Source organism: Myxocyprinus asiaticus, chromosome 8 (assembly GCF_019703515.2).
Source record: "Myxocyprinus asiaticus isolate MX2 ecotype Aquarium Trade chromosome 8, UBuf_Myxa_2, whole genome shotgun sequence".
Lineage (NCBI taxonomy): Eukaryota > Metazoa > Chordata > Actinopteri > Cypriniformes > Catostomidae > Myxocyprinus > Myxocyprinus asiaticus.
In genome coordinates, this window is record NC_059351.1 from 2,724,212 (window position 1) to 2,750,000 (window position 25,789).

The 25,789-nt window shown below is 39.3% G+C and overlaps 1 protein-coding gene across 2 annotated transcripts in view; it reads right to left on the reverse strand.

Moving 5' to 3' along the window:
- The window catches only part of slit2 (slit homolog 2 (Drosophila)), a 119,043-nt gene that overhangs the window by 29,789 nt on the left and 63,465 nt on the right, over nt 1-25,789 (reverse strand). Inside the window, exons 8-22 of one of the 2 annotated variants that reach the window (XM_051704980.1) lie at nt 23,772-23,935; nt 23,240-23,372; nt 16,332-16,403; nt 16,175-16,246; nt 13,639-13,710; nt 12,735-12,878; nt 9,940-10,103; nt 8,586-8,609; nt 5,538-5,688; nt 5,145-5,219; nt 4,878-5,021; nt 4,531-4,674; nt 1,366-1,532; nt 988-1,120; nt 659-727 (exon numbers count right to left, since the gene is read on the reverse strand). In XM_051704980.1, the coding sequence (XP_051560940.1) occupies nt 659-727; nt 988-1,120; nt 1,366-1,532; nt 4,531-4,674; nt 4,878-5,021; nt 5,145-5,219; nt 5,538-5,688; nt 8,586-8,609; nt 9,940-10,103; nt 12,735-12,878; nt 13,639-13,710; nt 16,175-16,246; nt 16,332-16,403; nt 23,240-23,372; nt 23,772-23,935 (1,728 nt within the window). The remainder of the gene's footprint in view (nt 1-658; nt 728-987; nt 1,121-1,365; nt 1,533-4,530; nt 4,675-4,877; nt 5,022-5,144; nt 5,220-5,537; nt 5,689-8,585; nt 8,610-9,939; nt 10,104-12,734; nt 12,879-13,638; nt 13,711-16,174; nt 16,247-16,331; nt 16,404-23,239; nt 23,373-23,771; nt 23,936-25,789) is intronic. The other variant, XM_051704981.1, reaches the window with a different exon arrangement.

Consider the following 25,789-nt stretch of genomic DNA (forward strand, 5'->3'; position numbering starts at 1 on the left):
GAAAATAGCGAACGCGTGTCAGAGTAATGGCGGCAGGGCAAAATTTCTTAAGACATGATTGGTCAGAAACGCTTTTAAGGCGGGGCTTAACGAAGGGTCAATTAGTCCAGTCAACTCTGCATAAGCAAATGGTAATGCAATGATTAGATATAGGCCTATATAGAGTTTAGTTGAGTCCAACCCAACTGGGGCCCAATTTCTGTTCACAACTGAGATTTTAGAAAATGTGAAGGTGCTGCATTTTGCCTTTTAATGGTAATATTTACTCGAGCCCAGAGCAGGAGGATTTATTAGCAATCAGTTTGTTGCCATCTGTAATTGATGACTTTGTACATTTGTGTGTGTATAATGGCTGTAGTTCATTTGTGTCAAATTCAGTGGCACTGTTTGGTAGAAACAGATTATTATGGGTTGCTCTCACAGTGAAGTCCAGGAAATGAGTGCAAAAAGCTAAAAACCTTCTCAAAACAAATCTACAAACATTAGAATTTTCTGGCTTTGGCTGGATGGGAAAATAGACCAAACACCATATGTACTGGGTAACTCTGTCCCTTTAAAAGAGCACAAGGTTTTATGATTGGGTGGTTTTAAATGGGCAGGGCCCGGATGACTGTGAAGTCATTTATGATTGGTTATATCCACAGAGGGTTGTACCTACATGAGAGTGAGGTGTTTATAATTGGATAGTTCCAGAGGGACTTGCGTGAACTGGTTGCCGTCGAGATAGCTATCAGAAACAGACAAACACGTTATTACTCAAACAGAGGAAATAGCACATTAGCAACAGTGTAATAGGAGAAACTTCAAAGGCTCATATAACAGCCGTCTGCATTGCTTCAGACGTAAACTATGTGTTGTTGGAGGCTGCTGCTTTTAGAAAAAAGGTGTGCCTGAATCAGATAAGGGTTATTTCGAAAATGGCCATTTATTATGGAATTACTATGAGATTTGTGACTGTGGAGTACAAAAGTGTGTATGTACACTTACAGTTCTGTAACGTCTTTAGGAATACCCTTGGGTAAAACCTTGAGTCCTTTATTACTGCAGCGAACCACTGTATCCAAACACGAACATTCAGCAGGACAGCGAGCCTGAGGTGAACAGCTGTTCTCATCATTACCTGCACACACACACACACACACACACAATTCATAAAAATGTTAACGTTCTCATTTGAAGAAAAAAACATTTGAAATGAGCTTCTCAATGTGAAGATAAGCCATGACGATTGTTATTGTAAGCTTGCCTGAGTTTGTGTAAAAGAAAGATAACTATGCTCTGGGGCTATGCTTAGGTTATCATAACAGATCTTATCATAGACCTGTTAAGAGTTAGAAACACACACACACTCGCTCATAGCCATACCGTCTTCACAGGCAAAGTCTTGTACGGCTACATCTTGAATAGGGATTTCTTTGAGAAAGTATGGGCTCTGACAGCGGGGATTGCCTGTGACAATTCGTTTCTTACGAAGCCATTCTCCCAGCCAGGCCAGATGACAGTTACAGTTAAAAGGATTGGCCAGCAAGTTCCTGTGGGATTACATAAGGAAAACATAATTCAGAAAATCATCCTGGAAGCTTACAAACAAACAAACACAATACTTTGTTATGATCTCTTCAGATTAAAAAGGATCAAAGGTCCTCATGATATTGGACTTTGTTATATATAGTTATTTGTATTTTTTTTACAAGTGCTGTCAGTCGATTACAATTTTTAACTGCAATTAATCGCATAATTTATTCAGTTAATTGCGATTAATCGCATATTTTGAAAGTGCTGACATTTTTACTCTATATACTGCTTTTCCTATCAAAATGCATTTATTTCCTTCTTTGGAAAGACAACAAAACATTATGTAACAATAGCGCATTTTTCGAAAACAGCCTTGCACAGTATTGAGATTGAAGTTCACAAAAATAGCACCAATTCAAGTAACGTTTAACATTTCCCAAAGTCTAAGAGGGAAGTTGATGAAGTGAAAGAACTAGACCCCGTAGGCTGCATAGTCATTGCAATGCACATTTAATCTCTACAACTCTAATCCACCACAATATATATATATATTTCCCCTTTTCTCCCTAATCTGGAATGCCCAGTTCCCAATGCGCTCTAAGTCCTCGTGGTCGCGTAGCGATTCGCCTCAATCCGCGTGGCGGAGGACGAATCCCAGCTGCCTCCGTGTCTGAGACCGCCAACCCGCGCATCTTATCATGTGGCTTGTTGAGCGCGTTGCCACAGAGACATAGCACGTGTGGAGGCTTCACGCCATCCTCCGCGGCAACTACGATCAACTCACCACGCGCCCCACCGAGAACGAATCACATTATAGCGACCACGGGGTGGTTACACCATGTGACTCTACCCTCCCTAGCAACCAGGCCAATTTGGTTGCTTAGGAAGCCTGGCTGGAGTCACTAATCCACCATAATATTAATCGGCCGGCAGACTGTGGTTATCCGCTTTGATAGAGCAGTCGAGAAGCCGCATTCACGAATCATGTCAGGGCATCAATGCTAACGTCATGTGCTGCTTTGGATCCCGCATGAAACGCACTTACAGACAACGTCTCATTCTGCGTCAGCATGCGGACACTTTGCAAAGGTTCTGCCCTACTCCAACCAGTGTTTAGAACTCACACGGAGCTGAACAAAATGTCAGAATCGAATGTCAAATCGATAAATGCGTTAATCACGGTTGAGAAAACTTAATGCGTTAAACGTTTTCAATTAATCGCATGCGTTAAAGCGTTAACATTGACAGCTTTAGTTTTACATTCTAATTTTGCAAATACTAAAGTACTGATCACAAAATAAATATTTGACAAAGAATAATGTATTGATCCCAAAAGAAAAAACAACAACAACATTAGTCTTTAACCTTTTTCAGGCCAAGGACTCCATGGTTGATAGATAAATGTACTGTATAAAATTAAGTGTTGCATTTTAACCCTGGCCAATAATAACATGCGTAAAGTACAATATTATTGGATTCACTTACTTTGTTATGATGCTTATATTGCAGTCAAATAATCCTTCTTGATATACTGAGCCATATACTGTACTTGCATATACAATGTTTACCTTACTTGAGACATTTTAATGATGCAGGGGCAAACATTTAGTTAAACCTTTGCTTCTCTTATGTTTTGGAAGCATATAGGGAAAGCATTTTTTTTTTTACATTTGAGGTTTACTGACAGTTGTGCCAAAGCAAATTTAATCAGGTACAAAATTGCACATTGTGCATGTTGGTGTATATCCAAGTGTATAAATACACATGATTTTAGCACAATATTAGCCCCATTATTACAATTTCTTTCCCAAAATGGTAATTATGGGGCAAAATGAACTGAACAGTCTGGGGAAAGTTGAGTTACTGGTTTTTATTTATCTAATAACTAACTGTTATAACTGTTCTGCTCCTAATGTTTGCAATTATAAGTGGACCTAAAGATAAAAATGTAAATTCTGGCAAAGACTTCAAGTATTTAATGTAGGCCATGCTAAGTGATTGATCCAAAATGCTCCATCATTTACATGCAATAACAATCCTCAGTGTTTAAGATAACATGGGGAAAGTGGGAGATTATAATGAATAAAATCTAGATTATAGATGAGAAATTATAGATAAAAAAATATTTGTGGAATTTTGTTCAGCCTTTCTCTGGATTGGTCATCACTTGATGGCTCATCTTACCCACTGACCAGGAACAACTTATCCAAAACCTGGGGCAAGTTGAGCCAATGGAAAAAATGTTTTTTATAAGGCCATATGTTTGTGGCTTTCTGTCACATACTAATTTTTATAATATCAGTTGAGAGCAGACATCTTCAAATAAAGGTAGTTCTGTCCATTTTACCTCTGTCTAATTTGTCTTTGAATAGGAGCCAACAAATGCAAAAATTGGCTCATTTTACCCCACTCTCCCCTGATGTCGATTGACACCAAAATTTATTTTGACTTGTCCCTCCTTGTCGAGGTTACAGTGAGGCACTTACTGTACAATGTAAGTCAATGGGGCCAATTTCTGGAGGGTTAAAAGGCAGAAATGTGAAGCTTGTAATTTTCTAAAAGCACTTTCATTAATTCTTCAGTTAAAACTTGTGTATTATTTGAGCTGTAAAGTTGTTTAAATTGTCATTTACTGGGATTACAGCGGTACGTCGTCATGGCAACGAAGTTGTAAAATTGTCTATAAGTTTACACAGAAAAGGTTAGTAAGCGATTTTATCGCACTAAATTCATGTTAACACATGTGTTAATGTCGTCTTGTGGCTATACTTTTGTAAAAGCGAGTGGTTTAACATTTATGGATTGGGCCCTGGAAGTCCCTCACTGTAAGCTGGAGTTTGGCTTTTTTTAAAGAAAAAGACGGACGAGTCAAAATTATTTTTTGTAATCAACATGATGCCACAAATGCTGTCGATTGAGCTTAACTTGTACTGAACCCGGAATATTCCTTTAACTTAAAATTGCTTTCATTTTACGTATAGTTTCTTTATATTTTCTTTTGTTGTTGATACTCACAGTGTGGAGAGGGAGTGGAGAGTGTCAAAGGCTCCCGGGGACATGGAGGTGATCAGGTTATCATAGAGGGAGAGCAGCCTCACGGAGCTCAGACCAGTAAAACTACCGTTATTGACGCAGCTTATCTTGTTACTCCTCAACATCCTACACATGACAAACACACACAAGCATTTAAACCAGCCAGAAGCTGCAAACCATGCGCACACACCTGAGAGTAAAATCAGGCCTTGACTGCACATGTATTAATCAGTGTGATCAGTACAAAAATTATTCATATTTGTGACAAATGAGTTAATAAGTCAATATACACATGTATACACACATGTGCGAGCTTGTGTAATACTCACAGTGTGCGGAGGCCGCTGAGACCTTTCAGCATGCTGTAGTGGACGCTCTCTAAGCGGTTGCTGGTCAGTATGAGCTCATTCACGCCACTGGCCCCCTCAAACGTGCCCTCCTCAATATCTGTGATCTTATTGTTGCTAAGGTTACTGTGGGGACACAACAAGTTGCCATGATATTTATAATAGTCTGACAATGGTCTGAAACAATTCCCTTTATAATGACACTTGACACAGACAGAGAAATAACATGGAAAGCAGAGAGAGACTTACATTTTGCGCAGTTGTGGAAGCTTCTTAAAGATTCCTGTAGCCTCCAGCACTGTAAATTCATTATTGTTCAAGCGGCTATTTAAAAGAAAAAAAGATTTAACACACATTTGTTGAATGACTGTGCATATGTTTTTACGTGTGTGCATGTGTATGTGTAAGTATCAAGCAGTCTTGGTCGTGCCAGTGCAGATAAAAGGGGTGTAGTTTGCTTTGACACCTCTAAAATCCACATTGAAAATTTGGGATTTAGCATTTTGAATCAATTAAAAAACAAAAAAAAGTTTTCTATGTATGACACATGCATCTGTATTATTTTCATCTAGTCTTTTTGCAGTGGCTTTGTAAAGGTGGACATAAACAATCATTTTAAACGAGTAAGAGAAAGACACTCACAGTTCTGCTGTATATTGAGGAATGTGATCTGGGATCTTGATGAGTTTTTGTCCAGAGCAGTCCACTGTAGTTCCTTCACAGCGACATTTCTCTGGGCAGGCCAGGTCAGCGAAACAATCCCCGCCGAGTTTAGATCGGTAGTCTTCCATGCCTATAAATGCAACGCACAAACACACCACACAATCACAAAAAGAGAGTGCATGAGAGAAACAGATAGAGCGAAGAGTGAGATAGAGAGAGAAAGAGGAATGTGGAAAACCAACACTTTAAGAGGTCTAGGTGGAAACATAAAGTGGTAAAGGATCACTGGGGGTGAAACGTTGAAGGTTAATTGTCCAAGACCAGAGGAAACTCAGTTATCACCATGGCAACATGCTATCATTATTCTCGTGATTACTATAACAACAGAGTAAAGCCATGCTGACAAACAACAGGGTTCCCAAACTTTTTGACCAATGGATTTCCATGACTTTCCCAGTGGTTTGTGATTATAACATAAGGATTTAAAAGAATAATAATAATAATAATAATAATTCACATTGAGACTGTTTTGCTACTGATTCATCTGTGAACCGATTTGACCGATTTATAAAAAAAAATAATACAAATACGGACTCAAAAGAATGATTCACTCACTTGTGAGCAAGTATAACTCTACCCAAAAGCCGATGATATTAAGCTGATTAAAAATTCTATAGAAGCGCTGAGCTACCACCCCTGGAGTCACGAGTTCAAATCCAGGGCGTGCTGATGACTCCAGCCAGGTCTCCTAAACAACCAAATTGTCCTGGTTGCTAGGGAAGGTAGAGTCACATGGGGTAACCTCCTCGAGGTTGTGATTAGTGGTTCTCGCTCTCAATGGGGCGTGTGGTAAGTTGTGCGTGGATCACGGAGAGTAGCATGAGCCTCCACATGCTGTGAGTCTCCGCGGTGTCATGCACAACGAGTCACGTGATAAGATGCGCGGATTGACTGACTCAGAAGCGAAGGCAACTGAGACTTGTCCTCCGCCACCTGGATTGAGGTAACCGTGCCACCACGAGGACGTACTAAGTAGTGGGAATTGGGCATTCCAAATTGGGAGAAAAAGAAACTCGAAAAATGTATGTTCATTATAGAAATTTCCAAGACTTTTCCATTAAAGGGGTCATGACATGAGGAATACAATTTTCCTTGATCTTTTAAAGGTATAGTTCACCCAAAAATGAAAATTCTCTCATGATTCACTTACCCTGATGCCATCCCAGGTGTGTATGACTTTCTTTCTTCAGCAGAACACAAATGAAGATTTTTAGAAGAAGATAGAGCTCTGTCAGGTCCTTATAATGCAAGTACATGGGTGCCGGCACTTTGACGGTCCAAAAGTCACATTTAGGCAGCATAAAGGGAATCGCTAAGTTTGTGTACCAAATTAATCAATAATTAAAACGTTATTAATTTTTAAAAAGCGCTTCCTGCCAGCAGTTGACGCATCACGTAGCTGTCGTGAGTTCACGCGCTTATTTACAACAGAAGAATGAACGTCACGCGAATGTAAGAGCATGTCATGACCCCTTTAAAGATTTAGTCATTTAATTGACTTTGTCAGGCCTAGAAAACACCATCTTCTATTTCCCAGATTTTTCTAGGGTATTCATGACTGGGAACCCCGATACCAGCCTGACTTTGGAGTGTTGTGCACACACACACACATACACACATACACACACAATGTGGACAAAGACAATACACACATTCTAAACTGCACATCCCATTCATACAATCAAACAACGACAAAAAACAACAACATTTGTACACACACACACACACAGGTTGTCTCTTGTTGCTTGCCATGCTGTAGATGCTGCAAGACCTTCCATGGTGCTTGACAGAACCATGTATTATTCCGAGTCTGCAACCACATGGTTAGATCAAGCACAAAGGAAAACCCCGCTGAATTTCCTCCACAAGACACAAATAAAGAGAGAGAGAAAGGGTCAAGAGAAACAGGATGAGATACTATGTTTAGGTGTGAAAACAGAGGTAGAAAGTGCAGGAACATTGCAGCTGTTGTACAGTAAATAAAAATATATCAACCAGCAGTTCTACTCTATAACACACATCCAAACACACACATATACATTCAACTGACACCAAATGCTCAATAAGCCTCTGAACACATTTCAAATATATGTGGGTCTCTGGTCTGTGATTGGCTGGGGTTAAAGGGGAGGGGCTTGTTGGTTGAAATCCCACTGATTTGGGTGGAGGGGACTTTGGTCGCTCTGGTGTCAGTTACTTACACTTATTGACATGATGAATCCCTGAGTATGTGCGCGAGGAAGGAAGAAAAAGACAAAGGATGTCATACACTCACACTCACACACTACAAAACCTGTCTATCACACCCATACCACCAAGTGCGCTTGTGAGCGTGCACACAGCAGGAGTGACATGGACCAGACTGGTGAAGGTTTCAACAGGCACTGCACTCACAACCAATTCATGTTTGATTGAGGATCTGTTTTTATTGTGCTCACATTTGTTCAATGTAAAAATATATATTATTAGTAATTCTTCAAGATCACAGTGGTATTGTGAGCAACTCTGCAGACAACTTCAGTGAGAATACCAAAACAGCATGCTTGTTCGCTTCTAGAACTTTGAGATGCACAAAAGTTGCATTTGCATCTGCCTGAAAATGTGTGAGTGTGTACATACTTAGCTATAGTTTGGGGACAAAATTATCCCCAAAAGTGAGCTAAATTTGACAAAGGCTCCCTTTGGGGACATATAGGGGCCTCCTGAATGGTTAAATCAATTCATAAATACAGCAAAAATTAAACATTTAAAGTTTTCATTTATGGTTGGGGTTAGAATTTGGGTTAGTATAAAATATTTAAAATTAGTTATATATAAAACAAACAAAAACAAGTCTATAGCGTGTCCTCATTTAGCCAAGTAAACGTACATTATGTGTGTGTGTGTGTGATTGTGTGCATTGTGTATTTAAGGCTTTTGTGCAGTGCACACAGGCAAAATACTTAAATACTTGGAAGTTAGACATACCTGGTATAAAGTACTGCTCTTTAGCTATATAAAGAAAGATATACAGAGAACTGAGAGGAGAACTGTGTGTGTGTTTGTGTGTGTGTGTGTGGGTTTGTGTGTGTGTGTGTGCGTTTTTGTGTGTGTGCATTTGTGTGTGTTGATGTGTGCGTTTTTGTGTGTGTGTTTGTGTGTGTGAGTGTGTGTGTGCATTTTTGTGTGTGTGTGTGTGTTTATGTGTGCGTTTTTGTGTTTGTGTGTGTGCGTTTTTGTGTGTGTGTGTTTGTTTGAGTTTGTGTGTGTTTGTTTGTTTGTTTGTGTGTGTTTGTGTGTTTGTTTGTGTGTGTGTGTGTGTGTGTGGGTTTGTGTGTGTGTGTGTGTGGGGGGGGTTTGTGTGTGTGTTTTTGTGTGTGTGTGTGTTTGTGTGTGTGCATTTGTGTGTGTGTGTGCGTTTTTGTGTGTGTGCATTTGTGTGTGTGTGTGTGTGTGTGTGTGTGTTTATGTGTGCGTTTTTGTGTGTGTGTTTGTGTGTGCATTTTTTGTGTTTGTGTGTGTGCGTTTTTGTGTGTGTGTGTTTATGTGTGTGTGAGTGTGTGTGTGTGTGTCAATACACGAATATAAATATTGATCAAAGAATCCTGCTCATTTATAACCCAGCACCAATCAATGTTCAGCTGACAGACAGTAAACTAATATTACACTCACACAAACACACACACACATTTTAATCTGTTTAGATAGGAGAAGATAACTCATGCTGAGACCCCCAAAACTATGTATGCCTGCCTGTATAAGTAAAAGCTGACTAAGATGCTTTCATCCTCAACACACACACACAGCCATTAACATTCTTGAATTCCATTGTCAGGAATAGTCAAAAAGAGCAAGGTCAAACAAAATAGAATGTTTCTTTGAGCAAGTCTGGCAAATGATTAATAATTGACCCTTTGATAAGCCCGACTTAAAAGTGCTTCTGACCAATCCTGTCTAAGCAACTGTTGCCCTGCTGCTATTACTCTGACACACGTTTGCTATATTCCAATGAGAGCATATGGGAGTAATGTGTGTTTGAGTAAGTTTTCAATCAAATTACTGTGTAATTTAACAATTTATTTTACAAAAAATGTCAGATAAATATGCATTACAATGTCACACTTCATACCAGCCCAAGTAAAAATATTATCCATTACTTTTATGAGAATATTTGGCCAAAATCCACATCGTTCATGGCAGTCTCCCATTCATTCCTATGAGGAGTTCTGCAGAGCTTGTCAGAGCGAGCGACCATAACCAAGGTGGGTGGAGCTTAGAAAAGGGTCAATTACACCTTTAACAGCAGCAATTGCCAAAAACCTATTCACATGTGTTCATGTACCTGAACAGCGGAACTTCTTGCTCTTAATCTGGCCGATGCGTTTGTTGGCAAGGCGACGTGGACTGGTGCAACGAGCTCCACTGGTCTCGATCGGGTTGTCTTGCAGGTAGTCAGCCAGCCACTTCAAATGGCAGTCACACATGAAGGGGTTCTGGGCCAGATGACTGATAAACAGATATACATTTATTTTAAACTGACGCTACTGCATAAATTTACCTCTGTCCGTTGTCATATATACTGTATATATAGAGAGAGAGAGAGAGTTGAAGTCAGAAGTTTACATGCACCTTAGCCAAATACATTTAAACTCAGTTTTTCACAATTCCTGACATTTAATCGTAGAAAAAATTCCCCGTCTTAGGTCAGTTAGGATCACTACTTTATTTTAAGAATATGTCAGAATAATAGTAGAGAGAATGATTTATTTCAGCTTTTATTTCTTTCATCACATTCCCAGTGGGTCAGAAGTTTACATACACTTTGTTAGTATTTGGCAGTATTGCCTTTAAATTGTTTAACTTGGGTCAAATGTTTTGGGTAGCCGTCCACAAGCTTCTCACAATAAGTTTCAGGAATTTTGTCCCATTCCTCCAGACAGAACTGGTGTAACTGAGTCAGGTTTGTAGGCCTCCTTGCTCGCACACGCTTTTTCAGTTCTGCCCACAAATTTTCTATCGGATTGAGGTCAGGGCTTTGTGATGGCCACTCCAATACCTTGACTTTGTTGTCCTTAAGACATTTTGCCATAACTTTGGAGGTATGCTTGGGGTCATTGTCCATTTGGAAGACCCATTTGCAACTGAGCTTTAACTTCCTGGCTGGTGTCTTGAGATGTTGCTTCAATATATCCACATAATTTTCCTTCCTCATGATGCCATCTATTTTGTGAAGTGCACCAGTCCCTCCTGCAGCAAAGCACCCCCACAACATGATGCTGCCACCCCCATGCTTCACGGTTGGGATGGTGTTCTTCGGCTTGCAAGCCTCACCCTTTTTCCTCCAAACATAACGATGGTCATTATGGCCAAACAGTTACATTTTTGTTTCATCAGACCAGAGGACATTTCTCCAAAAAGTAAGATCTTTGTCCCCATGTGCACTTGCAAACTGTAGTCTGGCTTTTTTATGGCAGTTTTGGAGCAGTGGCTTCTTCCTTGCTGAGCAGCCTTTGAGGTTATGTCAATATAGGACTTGTTTTACTGTGGATATAGATACTTGTCTACCTGTTTCCTCCAGCATCTTCACAAGGTACTTTGCTGTTGTTCTGGGATTGATTTGCACTTTTCGCACCAAACTACATTCATCTCTAGGAAACACAATGCGTCTGCTTCCTGAGCGGTATGATGGCTGTGTGGTCCCATGGCGTTTATACTTGCATACTATTGTTTGTACAGATGAACGTGGTACCTTCAAGCGTTTGGAAATTGCTCCCTAGGATAAACCAGACTTTCCCTGAGGAGGTTAAGGAAATTCATGTTTCACAGATGTACTTTGTGATTTGAATTCCATCCGAATCTGACAAGTCTGTGTTTTTCTCACACAAACCTCTGTAAAAATATCAGCGCAAATTACCTACTGTTTTTTGGCTAACTCAAGGGTCCTCAGAGAAATCGAATCCTGTCCGAATGCGAATGTCTGTGACTGCTGATATTGAATTTTCACAATGTTTCTCCTCATGTATTTTGAACTACATGAACTACCATTAAGATTGTATTTATACAGAGCAATCTTCTGCCTGCTGTGCTCCTTTCAATATGGATGCCGATTTTTTGCCATCCGACAAAAAAATAAAAGAGGCTAAAAAGGAGAGCCGAATCGCAGAAACTGCTAATACTGGCTACTGTAATATCAGCGTCAGGTAAGATACTCACCTTAATTTCTCAGCTCAGTTATGTAATGTTATAATTGTATAATTCATAGATAAGTCCGATGTTAATTTCAGTGGGTTTATTATACGTATGCAGCCACTTCTATAAACTTGTGAGGTTTATTTAATAGAGTTTTTATTATAATGTATAATTAATAAATTACAACTAAATAATTAATTAGTTAATAAGTTAATTTTATCAGCCAAATTAATGCAATGTGTTCAACCTTCTGTAACGCCCACATCTAGAAAACAGACACTCCCACCTCTGTAATAAACACGATCTTAGTCCCCTCCGAATTAGATGAAATCACAGATATTGGGTGATAATAATTGAAACTCAAAGGTTGTCTATAAAATGAATCCAGTCTGAATAGGGCTTTTATTTATTTTATTTTATTTTTTCTCCCCTTTTCTCCCCAATTTGGAATGCCCAATTCCCAATGCACTCTAAGTCCTCGTGGTGGCGTAGTGACTTGCCTCAATCTGGGTGGTGGAGGACGAATCTCAGTTGCCTCCGCGTCTGAGACCGTCAACCCGCGCATCTTATCACGTGGCTTGTTGAGCGCGTTACCGCGGAGACGTAGCGTGTGTGGAGGCTTCACGCTATTCTCCAAGGCATCCACACATAACTCGCCACGTGCCCCACCAAGAGTGAGAACCACACATTATAGTGACCACGAGCAGGTTACCCCATGTGACTCTACCCTCCTTAGCAACCTGGCCAATTTGGTTGCTTAGGAGACCTGGTCGGAGTCACTCAGCACACCCTGGATTCGAACTTGCGACTCCAGGTGTGGCAGTCAGCGTCTTTACTCGCTGAGCTTCCCAGGCCCTCCTTGAATAGGGCTTTTAAAAAGTTATGTGATAAAGTGATAAAGATACTTATTTTCCAGTTAAATAATATCTAATACTTTAAGAAACTCACAGCGTCTGGATGGCTCGGAGAGATGAGAAGGTTCCCTTTGCAATGGTCTGGAGTTTGTTGTCATAAAGTGACAGAAGATTGAGATTCTGCAGGTCTTGGAAAGCATCTACACGCAAACAATTGATCTTGTTTGCATTTAGTAACCTGTTGGGACAAACATTCAGGCGTGACATTTACAATTTACACAGATCTCTCTGGCAAACAGACAGGAAAATCTATAAATGCATTGTAAATTGAGATATTATAAATGCCATATGCAAATGATTTAAATCTATAAACAAATGAGTGACACTTTAAGACAAATATTCCCCATGGCCTTTAGACTTATTTGCTGTGCCTTATGGGAAAATACATTTCTGGATAAACAAAAGCTTCAGTTTACAAATCCACTTACTTATAAACATAGTTTATGGGCCACATCTCCTATAAAATGATAAAATAGTTGTTTGTGTGTGTGTGTGTGTGTGTGTGCGTGCGTGCGTGTGTGTGCTTTGAGTTACTGGGTCCCAAATTTCACTGTGAGTCTGACATTTGTTGTTTATCTCTGAGTAATTCATCGGATTGTGTGAATAAGAGAAACATCTATATTCAACTTTGGCATGGTATGAACGTGTATGTGTTATGTAGTAGCACCAAATACTTAAGGCCAACTTAAACCCCGCTAAATACTTGGATTAACATGTATTTCCTAACACACCCTCCTCACAACCACACACACACAGCGGAAGTGTGTGATTTGTGTGAGTTTGTGTCCACCTGTGATTTCTGTCATCAGGGGAATAAATTAGGCTTATGGCATTCTCACAAGAATGTGAGAAGAATTTATGACACACACACACACACTCACACATGCCTCCTCTATGGCCTCGTCAAACATAAATTCATAAAAATATGTTTTACTCACAGTAGCTGCAATGAGAATAGTCCATCAAAAAGGCCTTTGGGAAGTTCTGTGATTTTATTCCCATATAAAACCCTGAATGGCAGAACACAAGGGAACTTTAAATAAAACCACAGATTAAAGATGTTCATCATTGCCAACACACAACCAAATGGTTCCTCAAATGGAGCATGAGATGCACCACCCAAAATCATTTCAGTGTAATCAGTCACAAATCATATTTAAACCAATAGTTCACCCAAAAATAAAAATTCAGTCAACACTGACTCAACCTCGTGTCGTTCCAAACCCATATGACTTTCTTTCTTCCATGGAATTCAAAAGGAGATGTTTAGCAGAATGTCCTACGTTCTCTCTTCCATAAAATGAAAGAGAAAAAGCACAAAAAAACACCATAAAACCACAATAAAAGTAGTCCACATGACTACTTTTCCTATATCCCAAGTCTTATAAAGCCATATGATAGCTTTGTGTGAGGACAGACTGAAATATAACTCCTAATTCATAAAAAATCTTGCTTGTGGGGACCTGGGTAGCTCAGCAAGTAAAGACGCTGACTATCACCCCTGGAGTTCGCGAGTTCAAATCCAGGGCGTGCTGAGTGACTCCAACTAGGTCTCCTAAGCAACCAAATTGGCCCAGTTGCTAGGGAGGGTAGAGTCACATGGGGTAACCTCCTCGTGGTCACTATAATGTGGTACGCTCTCGGTGGGGCGCGTGGTGAGTTGTGCGTGGATGCCGCGGTGGATGGCGTGAAGCTTCCACATGCGCTATGTCTCCGCGGTAACGCGCTCAACAAGCCACGTGATAAGATGCATGGATTGACGGTCTCAGACGCAGAGGCAACTGAGATTCGTCCTCCGCCACCCGGATTGAGGCGAGTCACTACACCACCACAAGGACTTAGAGTGCATTGGGAATTAGGCATTCCAACTTGGGGAGAAAAAGGGGGGAAAATCTTGTTTGACACCAGTGGTTGCCATTCACTTTTATTGTATGGAGCAGATTAGACATTATGTCATAAATAACTCCTTTTGTGTTTCTGAAAGAAAGTCATATGGGTTTCATGATATGAAAATGATCATTTGGGTGAACTATTCCATTCAATACCCAAATTCGGGTGGCAAAATTATCCTCTTATGAATACACAGCTGTATCAATTAAATCTCATATTTATTACATTATCCTAATGGTCCATTAAAGGGAAATGCATGACTAATCTGAAATAGCCACGCAGGGCTAAATGATTCCTTGGCATCTTTACAGTATATTGGACTGAACAAAGACATTGTGGCTTTGGCTATATGCCGATATCCTACATATAAAGATATAAAAGTCCTACATATATTTGATTGCTCTGATGTCTTATCAGGACTTGCATGTGTGTGTTCGGCTGCACTACACATAAGTTGAATGTCTCTCCTGGCTAGAGGTTGTGTTTTTTCAGGAAGAGAGATTTCGAATGGCTGGCTGGTGTTCCTAAGAGGCTGGTCCGGGGGGAATGAGGGAGAGGGAGAACTGTTCCACCCACTAGGCTCTGGCTCATTGGAACTCAGTCAGTAAAGTAAACCAAAGAAAATACAGAGACCAAGAGAGCAGGACGTGGACACATATAAGTCACATTAACTTTTATGAAATTTTATGTCACTTTTAACCTCGTGAGACCCCGCGTCCACATGTGTGGACATTATGTTTTGGCTTCGCTATAGGCTATGCTTAATTATTTATTTTTTTAAACCAACTGATCTCAGTTCAGGAGAATCTAGGCTGTCATTAAAGGGTTAAAATAACAGTGCACTGAGTCATGTGACAAAACAACATAGTGCCAATCTTAGCCGAGTTTGTCTTTCGGAGAAATGGCAACAAAACTACATCTGGTAAGAAACCATCTTAAGTTTTCACATTAAAACCTGTTTGAGTCAAAAGAATAGAGTCTCTAGTTTCATCCGATATGCAATTTTAAAAACTGCATACATTTATCGTGAAATGGCACGCTGTTAAACACAATGTCCACGTGCGTGGACAACAGGACTTACTTTCCATAAAAATCCCACATTCACTGTGCATTATCACATTGAGAATCAATGGACGTATCCAAAAGCTGGAAAATGTTGCTTTCAGAGGCTGTATATGGAGTTAGGATGAAAATAAGGTGCATTTCAAACTGTTCTGAGAAAAATGCACACAGCAATCATACGGAGGTCTCAGGAGGTGATGGTGCTTTCATGTCCTTTTGTCCCTTACAGCCCCTGGTCCCCATTCATGGAAGACAGCAGTGTTTACATTCTTTGAAATATCTCTTTTTGTGTTGCATGACGAAAGAACATTTTATGGGTTTGGAACGATATAAGAGTGTCGCTCCTGTTTGTTTGAATGGTGATTGGGTTGACTGATCCTTTGCGGGGATATATCTGTTATTTCTTTCATCTCTAAAAACTTGAATGAATCAGATTGTCAATAATAGAAAGAAGGACGGAAGCTGAATATAATCTCTTATATCCTCTTCTCACGCACACACAAATGTACAGTATGTACTCACAGAGAATTCAAAGATCGGAGACCTTGAAAGGAGTCTGAAGCCAGCTCGGTTATTTGATTATTGCTCAAATCTCTAAACAAAGAAAAAGAAAGAGGTGAGGTATAAAAGTGTTATTGTGTGTGATTGCGTATGTGTGCTCACAGGAATGCACACTTACATTCTCCGCAGTCGCTTGTAGGGTGAGAACGCTCCTGGTGGGATTATCTTGATGGAATTCTGCTCCAGTCGACTGTGAACAGACAGAATAAGCCAAATGAAAAAATGAAGGAAACCTTTCAGGGGGAATCCTCCAAATCAAAAAAAAGGTGAGGGTGAATGGAAAATGATGGGCAATGACATGACTTTTGTGGAATTATTGGAAAAGTGTGAGAATGATGGGTGATGTTTGAGAGAGAACTGGAAGATTAAGGGTTGTGAAGTTTTGGAATGCTCAATATTCAGTTTTCTCTGACAATATTTTTAACTGGGTTTAAACTTGTGCTACCCTGCATCCTCATGCGTGTACATTGTTTTTTTTTTGCATTGCTATTCGCTAACCATCATTTTAATTCCATTTCATTTCAATGACTGATCTCAGTTCAAGACTCTCTGGTCTGTCAGTAAAAGGTTAAACTTTCGACGCAGTCATGTGACAAAACAACATGGCGTCGATCTCAGTAAACGCCAGAGAAACAACATCTGGTACGTTTTTTTTTACATTGAAACCTGTTTGAGTCAAAAGAGTAACATCTCTAGTTTCATCCGACATGCCATTTTGAAAATTTCAGCAATTTACCAGGAAACAGCACACTGTTAAACATGATGACCTCATTCGAGGACAATGAGCTTTACTCATCTTAGAAATCCTATTCACTGTGCATTATCACTGGGTTCATCCAAAAGCTGGAAAATTTTGCTTTCAGAGGCTGTATACAGAGTTAGGATGAAATTAAGGTGCATTTTAAACTCTTCCGAGACCAGTGCAGTCAGACAGCACACTGGAGGTTAAGTCATTCACTAATTAGTGAGCAAGGGAGCATCCTCCAAACTTCAGTTTCAGGCTGCAGATGATGTTTGGATCATTCAACATGTTTGGCAGACATGGGACAATGATAACACTGGGTAACAATTTTTTTTTGTTGTTGTTCCTGGGTAGTAAGTGTTATTTCCTAATTGCTTATGCCTCAAAAGTATAGAAAATGGTTATTATTCCCCACAAACTTTGCTTTTGTCACCAGGACAGTGATATTTTGAAATGTACCTAATTCCAATGAGAAAACAGGTGAATTTGTGTCTTTTCGTTCACATAAAGTCAGAAAAAAACAACATATGAATCCAAATGAACATGTATTTATACTAAAGTAATATTCAAAGCCGTGCTGGTCCACAATGGTAACAAGTACCCGTCTCTTCCCCTGGCTCACTCGGTGCACCTCAAAAAGGATTACAACAGCATCAAGACCTCGCTGGACGCCTTGAAGTATGTTGAGTATGGCTGGGAGGTCATAGGAGACTTCAAAATGGTGGCATTCCTGATGGGCCTCCAAGGCGGTTTTACCAAGTTTCCCTGCTATCTTTGCCTTTGGGACAGCAGGGACACCAAAGCACACTACCACAGGTGGGACTGGCCACAGCAGACCAAGTTCTCTGTGGGGAGGAACAACGTCAAGTGGGAGCCACTGGTGGACCCCCGGAAGGTGCTGATGCCACCACTGCACATCAAATTGGGCATTATGAAACAATTTGTCAGAGCTCTAGATAAGGAGTCGGCAGCCTTTAATTACCTTCAAGACTTCTTCCCTAAGCTGTCTGAGGCAAAGGTCAAAGCCGGTGCCTTCGTCGGACCACAGATAAAGAAGGATTTTGGATTCATATGTTGTTTTTTTCGGACTTTATGTGAACGAAAGACACAAATTCACCCGTTTTCTCATTGGAAATAGGTACATTTCAAAATATCACTGTCCTGGTCACAAAAGCACAGTTTGAGGGGAATAATAACCATTTTCTATACTTTTGAGGCATAAATAATTAGGAAATAACACTTACTACCCAGAAACAAAAATTGTGTTACATAGTGTAATCATTACATAGATTCAGAATTTATAATGTATTCTTTTATTTTAACATGATTGGCAGTGATTGGACGATACTGCCACTACTTTGAATCAGAATTAATTATGCTAATTTCTGATTGGTAAAATAATTCAGTACTGGCTATCACTTGTTTGTTTGAGAGTGCAAAGAGAGAACATTGAGGTTTTGTTGCCAAAGTAGAAAAAAACATTGTAACATAAAAGTCAAATCAAGTCAAATAATTTTTATTTGTATAGTTTTTTTTATATTGTGCTTTTCCCAATACACATTTTTCCAAAGTAGCTTTACAGAAAATCAGCTGTAATGTCTGTAACGTCTCAAAAACATGAATGCCCAACACTCCTGGACACATAATAAACTATTTGATAAAACAATTCTGACTGTCTATAGCTTGGTATTATTGAACATTTCAACTTCGGTCTGCTGTCCCCATATGAGGACATAACTTTTAAGAAAAACTATTTTTTGCATGTTTATTAGATGCTACTAGTTACAAATCAAAAAGGGAAATGGAAAATGCACACATTAGTTGCACTCGGGTCTCAGAAAGTTAATTTCTGTTTTTATAATGCAAAAATGTGAGCCAATAAGAGGGGAGGACTGCGGAAGACAAATCAATGTGACAGGAAGAATCTGAAGATTAATGTCAATATCTTTGGGATATTTTGTTAGCAGATGGGTCTGTTTGCTCTAGTTTAAAATTGAAGCAGTGCCCATGTCTGCCAGACTGTCTGGTTGTGTTTGTGCATTTTAGTCCTCTTTGTTCAGACATTCTGGTACAAATCCAACGTCTTTGTTCTGTGAAAAATGTTATTATTAATGCATTACCCAAACAAACAAACAACACACACACATTCAGTAATCTGAATAACAACTTACTCTTTTCATTAAATGCAAATTTGTCATAAATAGGCTGATATCAAGTCTGCGTAATAAAAGGTAAATCAACATCAGCTGTAGTTTTTTCATCTGGAAACAGTCAAGGCAGCAATAATGAATCAATAAACATAATTATGTTGTTTATTCAATACTAGAGCAATCAACACATAGAAATGTCTATTTATAACTAATGTCTCTCCATCTCTGTCACTCTCTCTCCCTCTGTCTCTTCTTTTCTGTGACAGTAAATATGTCATAAATCAGATAAGCTCTCCGAAGTTGACAGAGCATGAAAATCAGGCCTCCACATAGGTGGACGAACACACACATACACACACTTTTCATTCAAGCGGAGCCAAATGAGATAATCCTACTCATCTGCCAAGGCTCTGCATGCGCCTTTCAGAGGAAGAAAAACGAAGGGATGACAGACGGAGAAAGGGGGGAAGAAAAAAGATAGACAATGACCCTGGCATTGAGAAACACAACAGTTAAAAGATGTGGCGTCTCAATCCAGGCTTCGTTGGCAAAGCCTTGGCCTTCGGATGAGATGCAATTGATAAAAATAAATCCATTACCACACTGAATTATGTGAGCATGTGCATGACTTCAGCATGACCTCCATAGTTAAAATATTTGATACGGATACAACCCTCTCTTGTGTTTGTGTGTGTGTGTGTGTGTGTGTCATATGGGAGCTACATCTGTTAAAAAGGAGGCAAAACTCCTCATTGGTTGTGTGTAAAATGTAAAAACAAAAAAGCAAAGGAAGATTTAGAAAAGCTAAATGTTTAGTTGGGTAAAAGCGATGTCTTGGACCGCATGTTGTGACATGAAACCGAAATGCAATTTTAAGTGATGCAACTTTTTGCCTGTCCGTTCACATCACAAATAACTTGCATTCACTTAAGTCTAGAAAGCATGACAAAGTCATTATACTGTATAATAAATTATGTCAAGGTATAGCAGCCCTTTGTTGAATATATGAAATTATCACCTTTAGAATCGTTGAACAGATTTGATGAGTGATGGCTGCATGTACGGTAGACTTAACACTTCCCTCATGAGGATTTTTTTGTTTGTTTGTTTTGTTTTCAATTTCTGTTGTGCTATGAATTTGTCTTTATTTTTTATTTCATTATAATTCATTTACGTTAATGGAGATTGTTCTGTTTTATATACAGTTGTGCTCAAAAGTTTGCATACCCTGGCAGAAATTGTGAAATTTTGGCATTGATTTTGAAAATATGACTGATCATGCAAAAAAACTCTTTTATTTGAGGATTTGGATCATGTTTGGCTCCTTTTTAAATCATAATGATAACAGAAATCACCCAAATGTCCCTGATCAAAAGTTTACACACCCTTGAATGTTTGGCCTTGTTACAGACACACAAGGTGACACACACAGGTTTAAATGGCAATTAAAGGTTAATTTCCCACACCTGTGGCTTTTTAAATTGCAATTAGTGTCTGTGTATAAATAGTCAATGAGTTTGTTAGCTCTCACGTGGATGCACTGAGCAGGCTAGATACTGAGTCAAAAGACCTGCGTAACAAGGTAATGGAACTTTATAAAGATGGAAAGGGATATAAAAAGATATCCAAAGCCTTGAAAATGCCAGTCAGTACTGTTCAATCACTTAAGAAGTGGAAAATTCAGGGATCTCTTGATACCAAGCCAAGGTCAGGTAGACCAAGAAAGATTTCAGCCACAACTGCCAGAAGAATTGTTCAGGATACAAAGAAAAACCCACAGGTAACCTCAGGAGAAATACAGGCTGTTCTGGAAAAAGACGGTGTGGTTGTTTCAAGGAGCACAATATGATGATACTTGAACAAAAATGAGCTGCATGGTCGAGCTGCCAGAAAGAAGCCTTTACTGCGCCAATGCCACAAAAAAGCCCGGTTACAATATGGCCGACAACACCTTGACATGCCTCACAGCTTCTGGCACACTGTAATTTGGAGTGACGAGACCAAAATAGAGTTTTATGGTCACAACCATAAGTGCTATGTTTGGAGAGGGGTCAACAATTATTGTGCTCCTTGAAACAACCACACCGTCTTTTTCCGTCTTTTCATGGCTCAGTATCTAGCCTGCTCAGTGCATCCACGTGAGAGCTAACAAACTCATTGACTATTTATACACAGACACTAATTGCAATTTAAAAAGCCACAGGTGTGGGAAATTAACCTTTAATTGCCATTTAAACCTGTGTGTGTCACCTTGTGTGTCTGTAACAAGGCCAAACATTCAAGGGTGTGTAAACTTTTGATCAGGGCCATTTGGGTGATTTCTGTTATCATTATGATTTAAAAAGGAGCCAAACAACTATGTGATAATAAATGGCTTCATATGATCACTATCCTTAAATATCCATAATTGCATGCAAGTCATATTTTCAAAATCAATGCCAAAATTTCACAATTTCTGCCAGGGTGTGCAAACTTTTGAGCACAACTGTATTCAAGTTAAAACCAAAATAAAATATTTATTAAAAAGGACTTTTAGTGGTATGGTTAGGCTTTGGGTTAGTCTATACTAATTATTAATAGTCAATCAATTAATTATTTTATTCAAATAAATTATATGCCGATTAAATAATCTAATTAATCACAATTAATCGCATTTTTCAAAATTTTCAGAAAAAGGCTCCCAAATAAAGATAATTTAATATATAATAATCAAAATAATTATAAATGTAATATATAATAAATATAATAATAATCATTTAAAATACTGATAATAATAATAATAATAATAATAATAATATCAAATAATTCAAAATCATCGCATTCTTGTGGCAGACAAGTATAAGAATGATTAGACATTACACCAAGTGGCTTTAGAAGTCAAAATATTGTTTGGATTATTTTCATAATGTTGAACATAGGCCTATCACTAACCTACAGTCCACAGCAATCCATTTTACAACTGAGTTCATCAGTCTGTCCAAGGGCTGTTCTTACACAACTTGTTCTGGCGTTCCGGAATGGACAATTTGGTGCGTCTCACTGTGGCTGCGTCGCGCTTCAGCATCTCTAGCCATAAATGCTGCATTTTCACGATGCTGTGTCAAGTTAAATGTAATTTGAAACTTTAAAAAACACAAGACCCCTGCATTCTGCTCCATCCAGCCATCGGTTTGTTGTCTGCACAGCTGCACATTGCCTGTACAGCTGGAGCTGCGTTTACTGCCCCCTGCTGACTGAGGCTGTTTCTCACTTTGCATTCTTAAGCATTCTTACATTTTCTGGACTCGTTCGACGTCATCATCCACTGCCAAAGTTCAATTCCAATCCTCAAGAACGCAAGTACCGAGAAGGCATAAAATTACCCGCATGTGTTCTTGATAAGGCCGAATATCGAGGATACCTCGGATGGTGACTTGTGTGCAAGAACCCATCTGGAGTCCCAGAAGTAATAGTTGCACTATGGTGGCAGACACAGGACATTTATTGTTATGGTTTTTCCTCAAGAGTTTCCCGATGTAAGCTTGCGTATGTCTGACGGCTCGTGAGAGTCGTCATACTCAATCATCATTTGTTGTTGTTTTGGGGATCATTTTAATAAAGTAATAAACACACAGAGGAAATGAGTGTTAACAGACTTTATTCTTTCACCGTTAGTCCGGCAAAACCTCACTGGTGTGATGATATTAATGCCGTAATTGGGGTGTGATAATGCCAGTAGTTCTCTCACTGGCTACAAATGTGCTAGGACGGGCAATTGTGTGATAGGAAGATCAGAGCACATCCCAGAGATTGCATTAGATGCATTCTACGTCCTCCTGTCTTTCCGAGTTCGTTCTTTCAAGGTATCTAAGCAAGACTGGTCTTTATGAGAATGGAAGTCCATTCTCCGCATTCTCAGCATTGAGAAACACCCTAAGACTCATAAAAACATGGAAGTGGCACTTGAAGTTTTGCTCCATTTGTAGGAAAAGCCCTTATTACGGTGGTGTGATTAATTGCGTAAACATTTTTTGATGTGTTATTTTTTTATATAATTAATCATACTGAATTAATGTGTTAAATCGGTGAGATAAATGTGCACCTTCCTATATGTGCGTGCATGCGTGCGTGCATGCGTGTATGTGTGTCACTCACATCTCAGTGATGGTCTCTGGCAGGTTGGTGGGTATTTCAGTCAGGCCTTTCCCCCGGCAGTCCACTATGTTATTACTGCAGGTGCACAGCTCAGGACACTGCAGCACACTGCAGGTCGAGTGAGACTGGGACCCTGAAACATACACACGCACACACACAAAGAAATGACGGGTATGCAGAGGTAACGTGATACGCAAAGGAAGGTTAAGTTTGAAATGAACAGAAAACTTTCTCATAAAAATAAAAATGGGTAGAAGCAATGTCTTGGACTGTGTATTGTGACATGAGAACGAGTGGGTGAAGAAACTTTTTGCCTGCGTTATCTCAGCACAAATGACTTGCCTTCATTGAAGTCTTGAAAGCATGAGCAAAAAAAGAGAACAGCCCAAAAATGGAAAGTATATAAAAGCTTTGACAACAATAGCAAATTCATCTAATAATCCTTGCAACCACAAACTCTTATCTACTGTTAACAAACCATACACACATCTAAAGTAAACTAACACAGACACACAAATACACACACACTCACCTGAACAGATGAATTCTTTCTTCTGAACTTCAGCAATGTTGTGGCCCCTCAGGGAGGGTGGGGCCATGCACTGTGTATAGAGGCCTAGGCGGGGCCTCTGTCTCAACCAATCAGAGAGCCATGCCACATGACAATCACATAGCAGATTATTAGAATGCAGACGACTAGAAATGGAGATTAGAGAGAGAGATTTGAAGGACCACTGAGAGTTGCAGAGATATCAATAAAACCTGTGTGTATGTGTGCTGTAGTGTGTGTTATTGATTTTGCATCACAGAGTTTCATGTTCATTAATTAATGTCCTGTACCTGCCGATAACACAGCAACCAGCCAACATCCTCACACACACACATAGTGATTTCTGTGATAAATAAGACTCATGTTTTTTTTGTGTGTGGTCAGCGCCTTTAGGAATGGCCTCTGCATTTCTCTGTTTTGAAGTCTTTCCCATGACTAGATTAATGCCACAAACTCATAGGCCTCAGTAGACTCAATGCCTTATCTTTTTAAACCATTCTCTCCTCAGACCATATTTAATGTGTTTTAAATACTATTACAGCTGATGTAACTGACTTGAAAGCCCCGATCTTGTAATCATAGGGTGGGGTGGAGGATATGGACAGGACACGAGGAGAGGATATGAGTTCATTGTGTGGAATATTTCTGCATGGCAAGAATAGAGAATTCGGCACTTTCATGTGCCAGCAGTTGACTTTTATTTAAACAGATTTCAACCTTTTTTCTTTTTGTTTTATGAAGATAACATTCAAGCTGTATGTTCAACTTTTTACCATGTCCTCATAATTAATTTTTGCTACTCTTCAAATAATCATTTAAGTAAAGATTTTAATTGTTTGGCCTTTGTCTGAGACTCGGACATTCGATCTTAAACTATAACGACCCTAAAAATATTACTAATACATTTGAAAAGCTATGTTGGTTGACAATTATTGATATACATTTTTACACTATAATTGTCCCTCAGTTGTGGCATAGTTCACAGGGTCAAACATGCACTTAAAATGAAAGAGAACAGAGCTAGAAGAGACACTGAAATTGTTTGCTCCTCTCATATCTCTCTTCTTCACGTTGTGTCTTTCACTGGCTTTCTTTTGGTCATCTATTCTTGACGTTTAGGTAAAAAGGACCAGAATACTGAAAAAGCAATTAGCCACTTTTGCTCGTCACACAAATAGGACTCATGTCCACACATAAAATACTCCAATCTACAAAAATTATGCTAATGAAACATACATATTAATGCAGTTATTACACATTATTATCCCATAATGACACTTATTAAGGGCCAGCAGGATAAGAGCTGGATAAGATGCCAACGACAGTCTGAAGGACTGATTTAATGCAGTTTGAGTGTGTGTGTGCATGTGTTGAGTGTGTGTGTGTGTGTGTGTGTGTGTGTGTGTGTGCACATGTTGAGTGTGTGTGTGCACATGTTGAGTGTGTGTGTGTGTTTGTGTGAATGTGTTGAGTGTGTGTGTGTGTGTGTGTGTGTGCATGTGTTGAGTGTGTGCACGTGTTGAGTGTGTGTGTGTGTGTGTGTGTACGTGTTGAGTGTGTGTGTGTGTGTGTTTGTGCATGTATTGAGTGTGTGTGTGTGTGTGTGTGCATGTGTTGAGTGTGTGTGTGTGTGTGTGTGTGTGTGCATGTGTTGAGTGTGTGTGCATGTGTTTTGTGTGTGTGTGCATGTGTTGAGTGTGTGTTGAGTGCATGTGTACATGTGTTTTGTGTATGTGTTTGTGTGTGTGTGTGTGCGTGTGTGTGGATTTAAGTGGTTTACGAGGACATTTTTTAGGTTATAAACTGGTAATTACAAGGGTATTATGCTATAAACGTGGTTTATGAGGAAATTTCTAGTGTCCCCATAATTCAAATCACTTAAAAAACATGCTAAACAATGTTTTTTGGAAAATGTAAAAATGCAGAAAGTACATTTTTACATTTTCAAAAATGCAGAAAGTTTTTTGTGAGGGTTAGGTTTAGGGGTAGGGGTAGGGTTA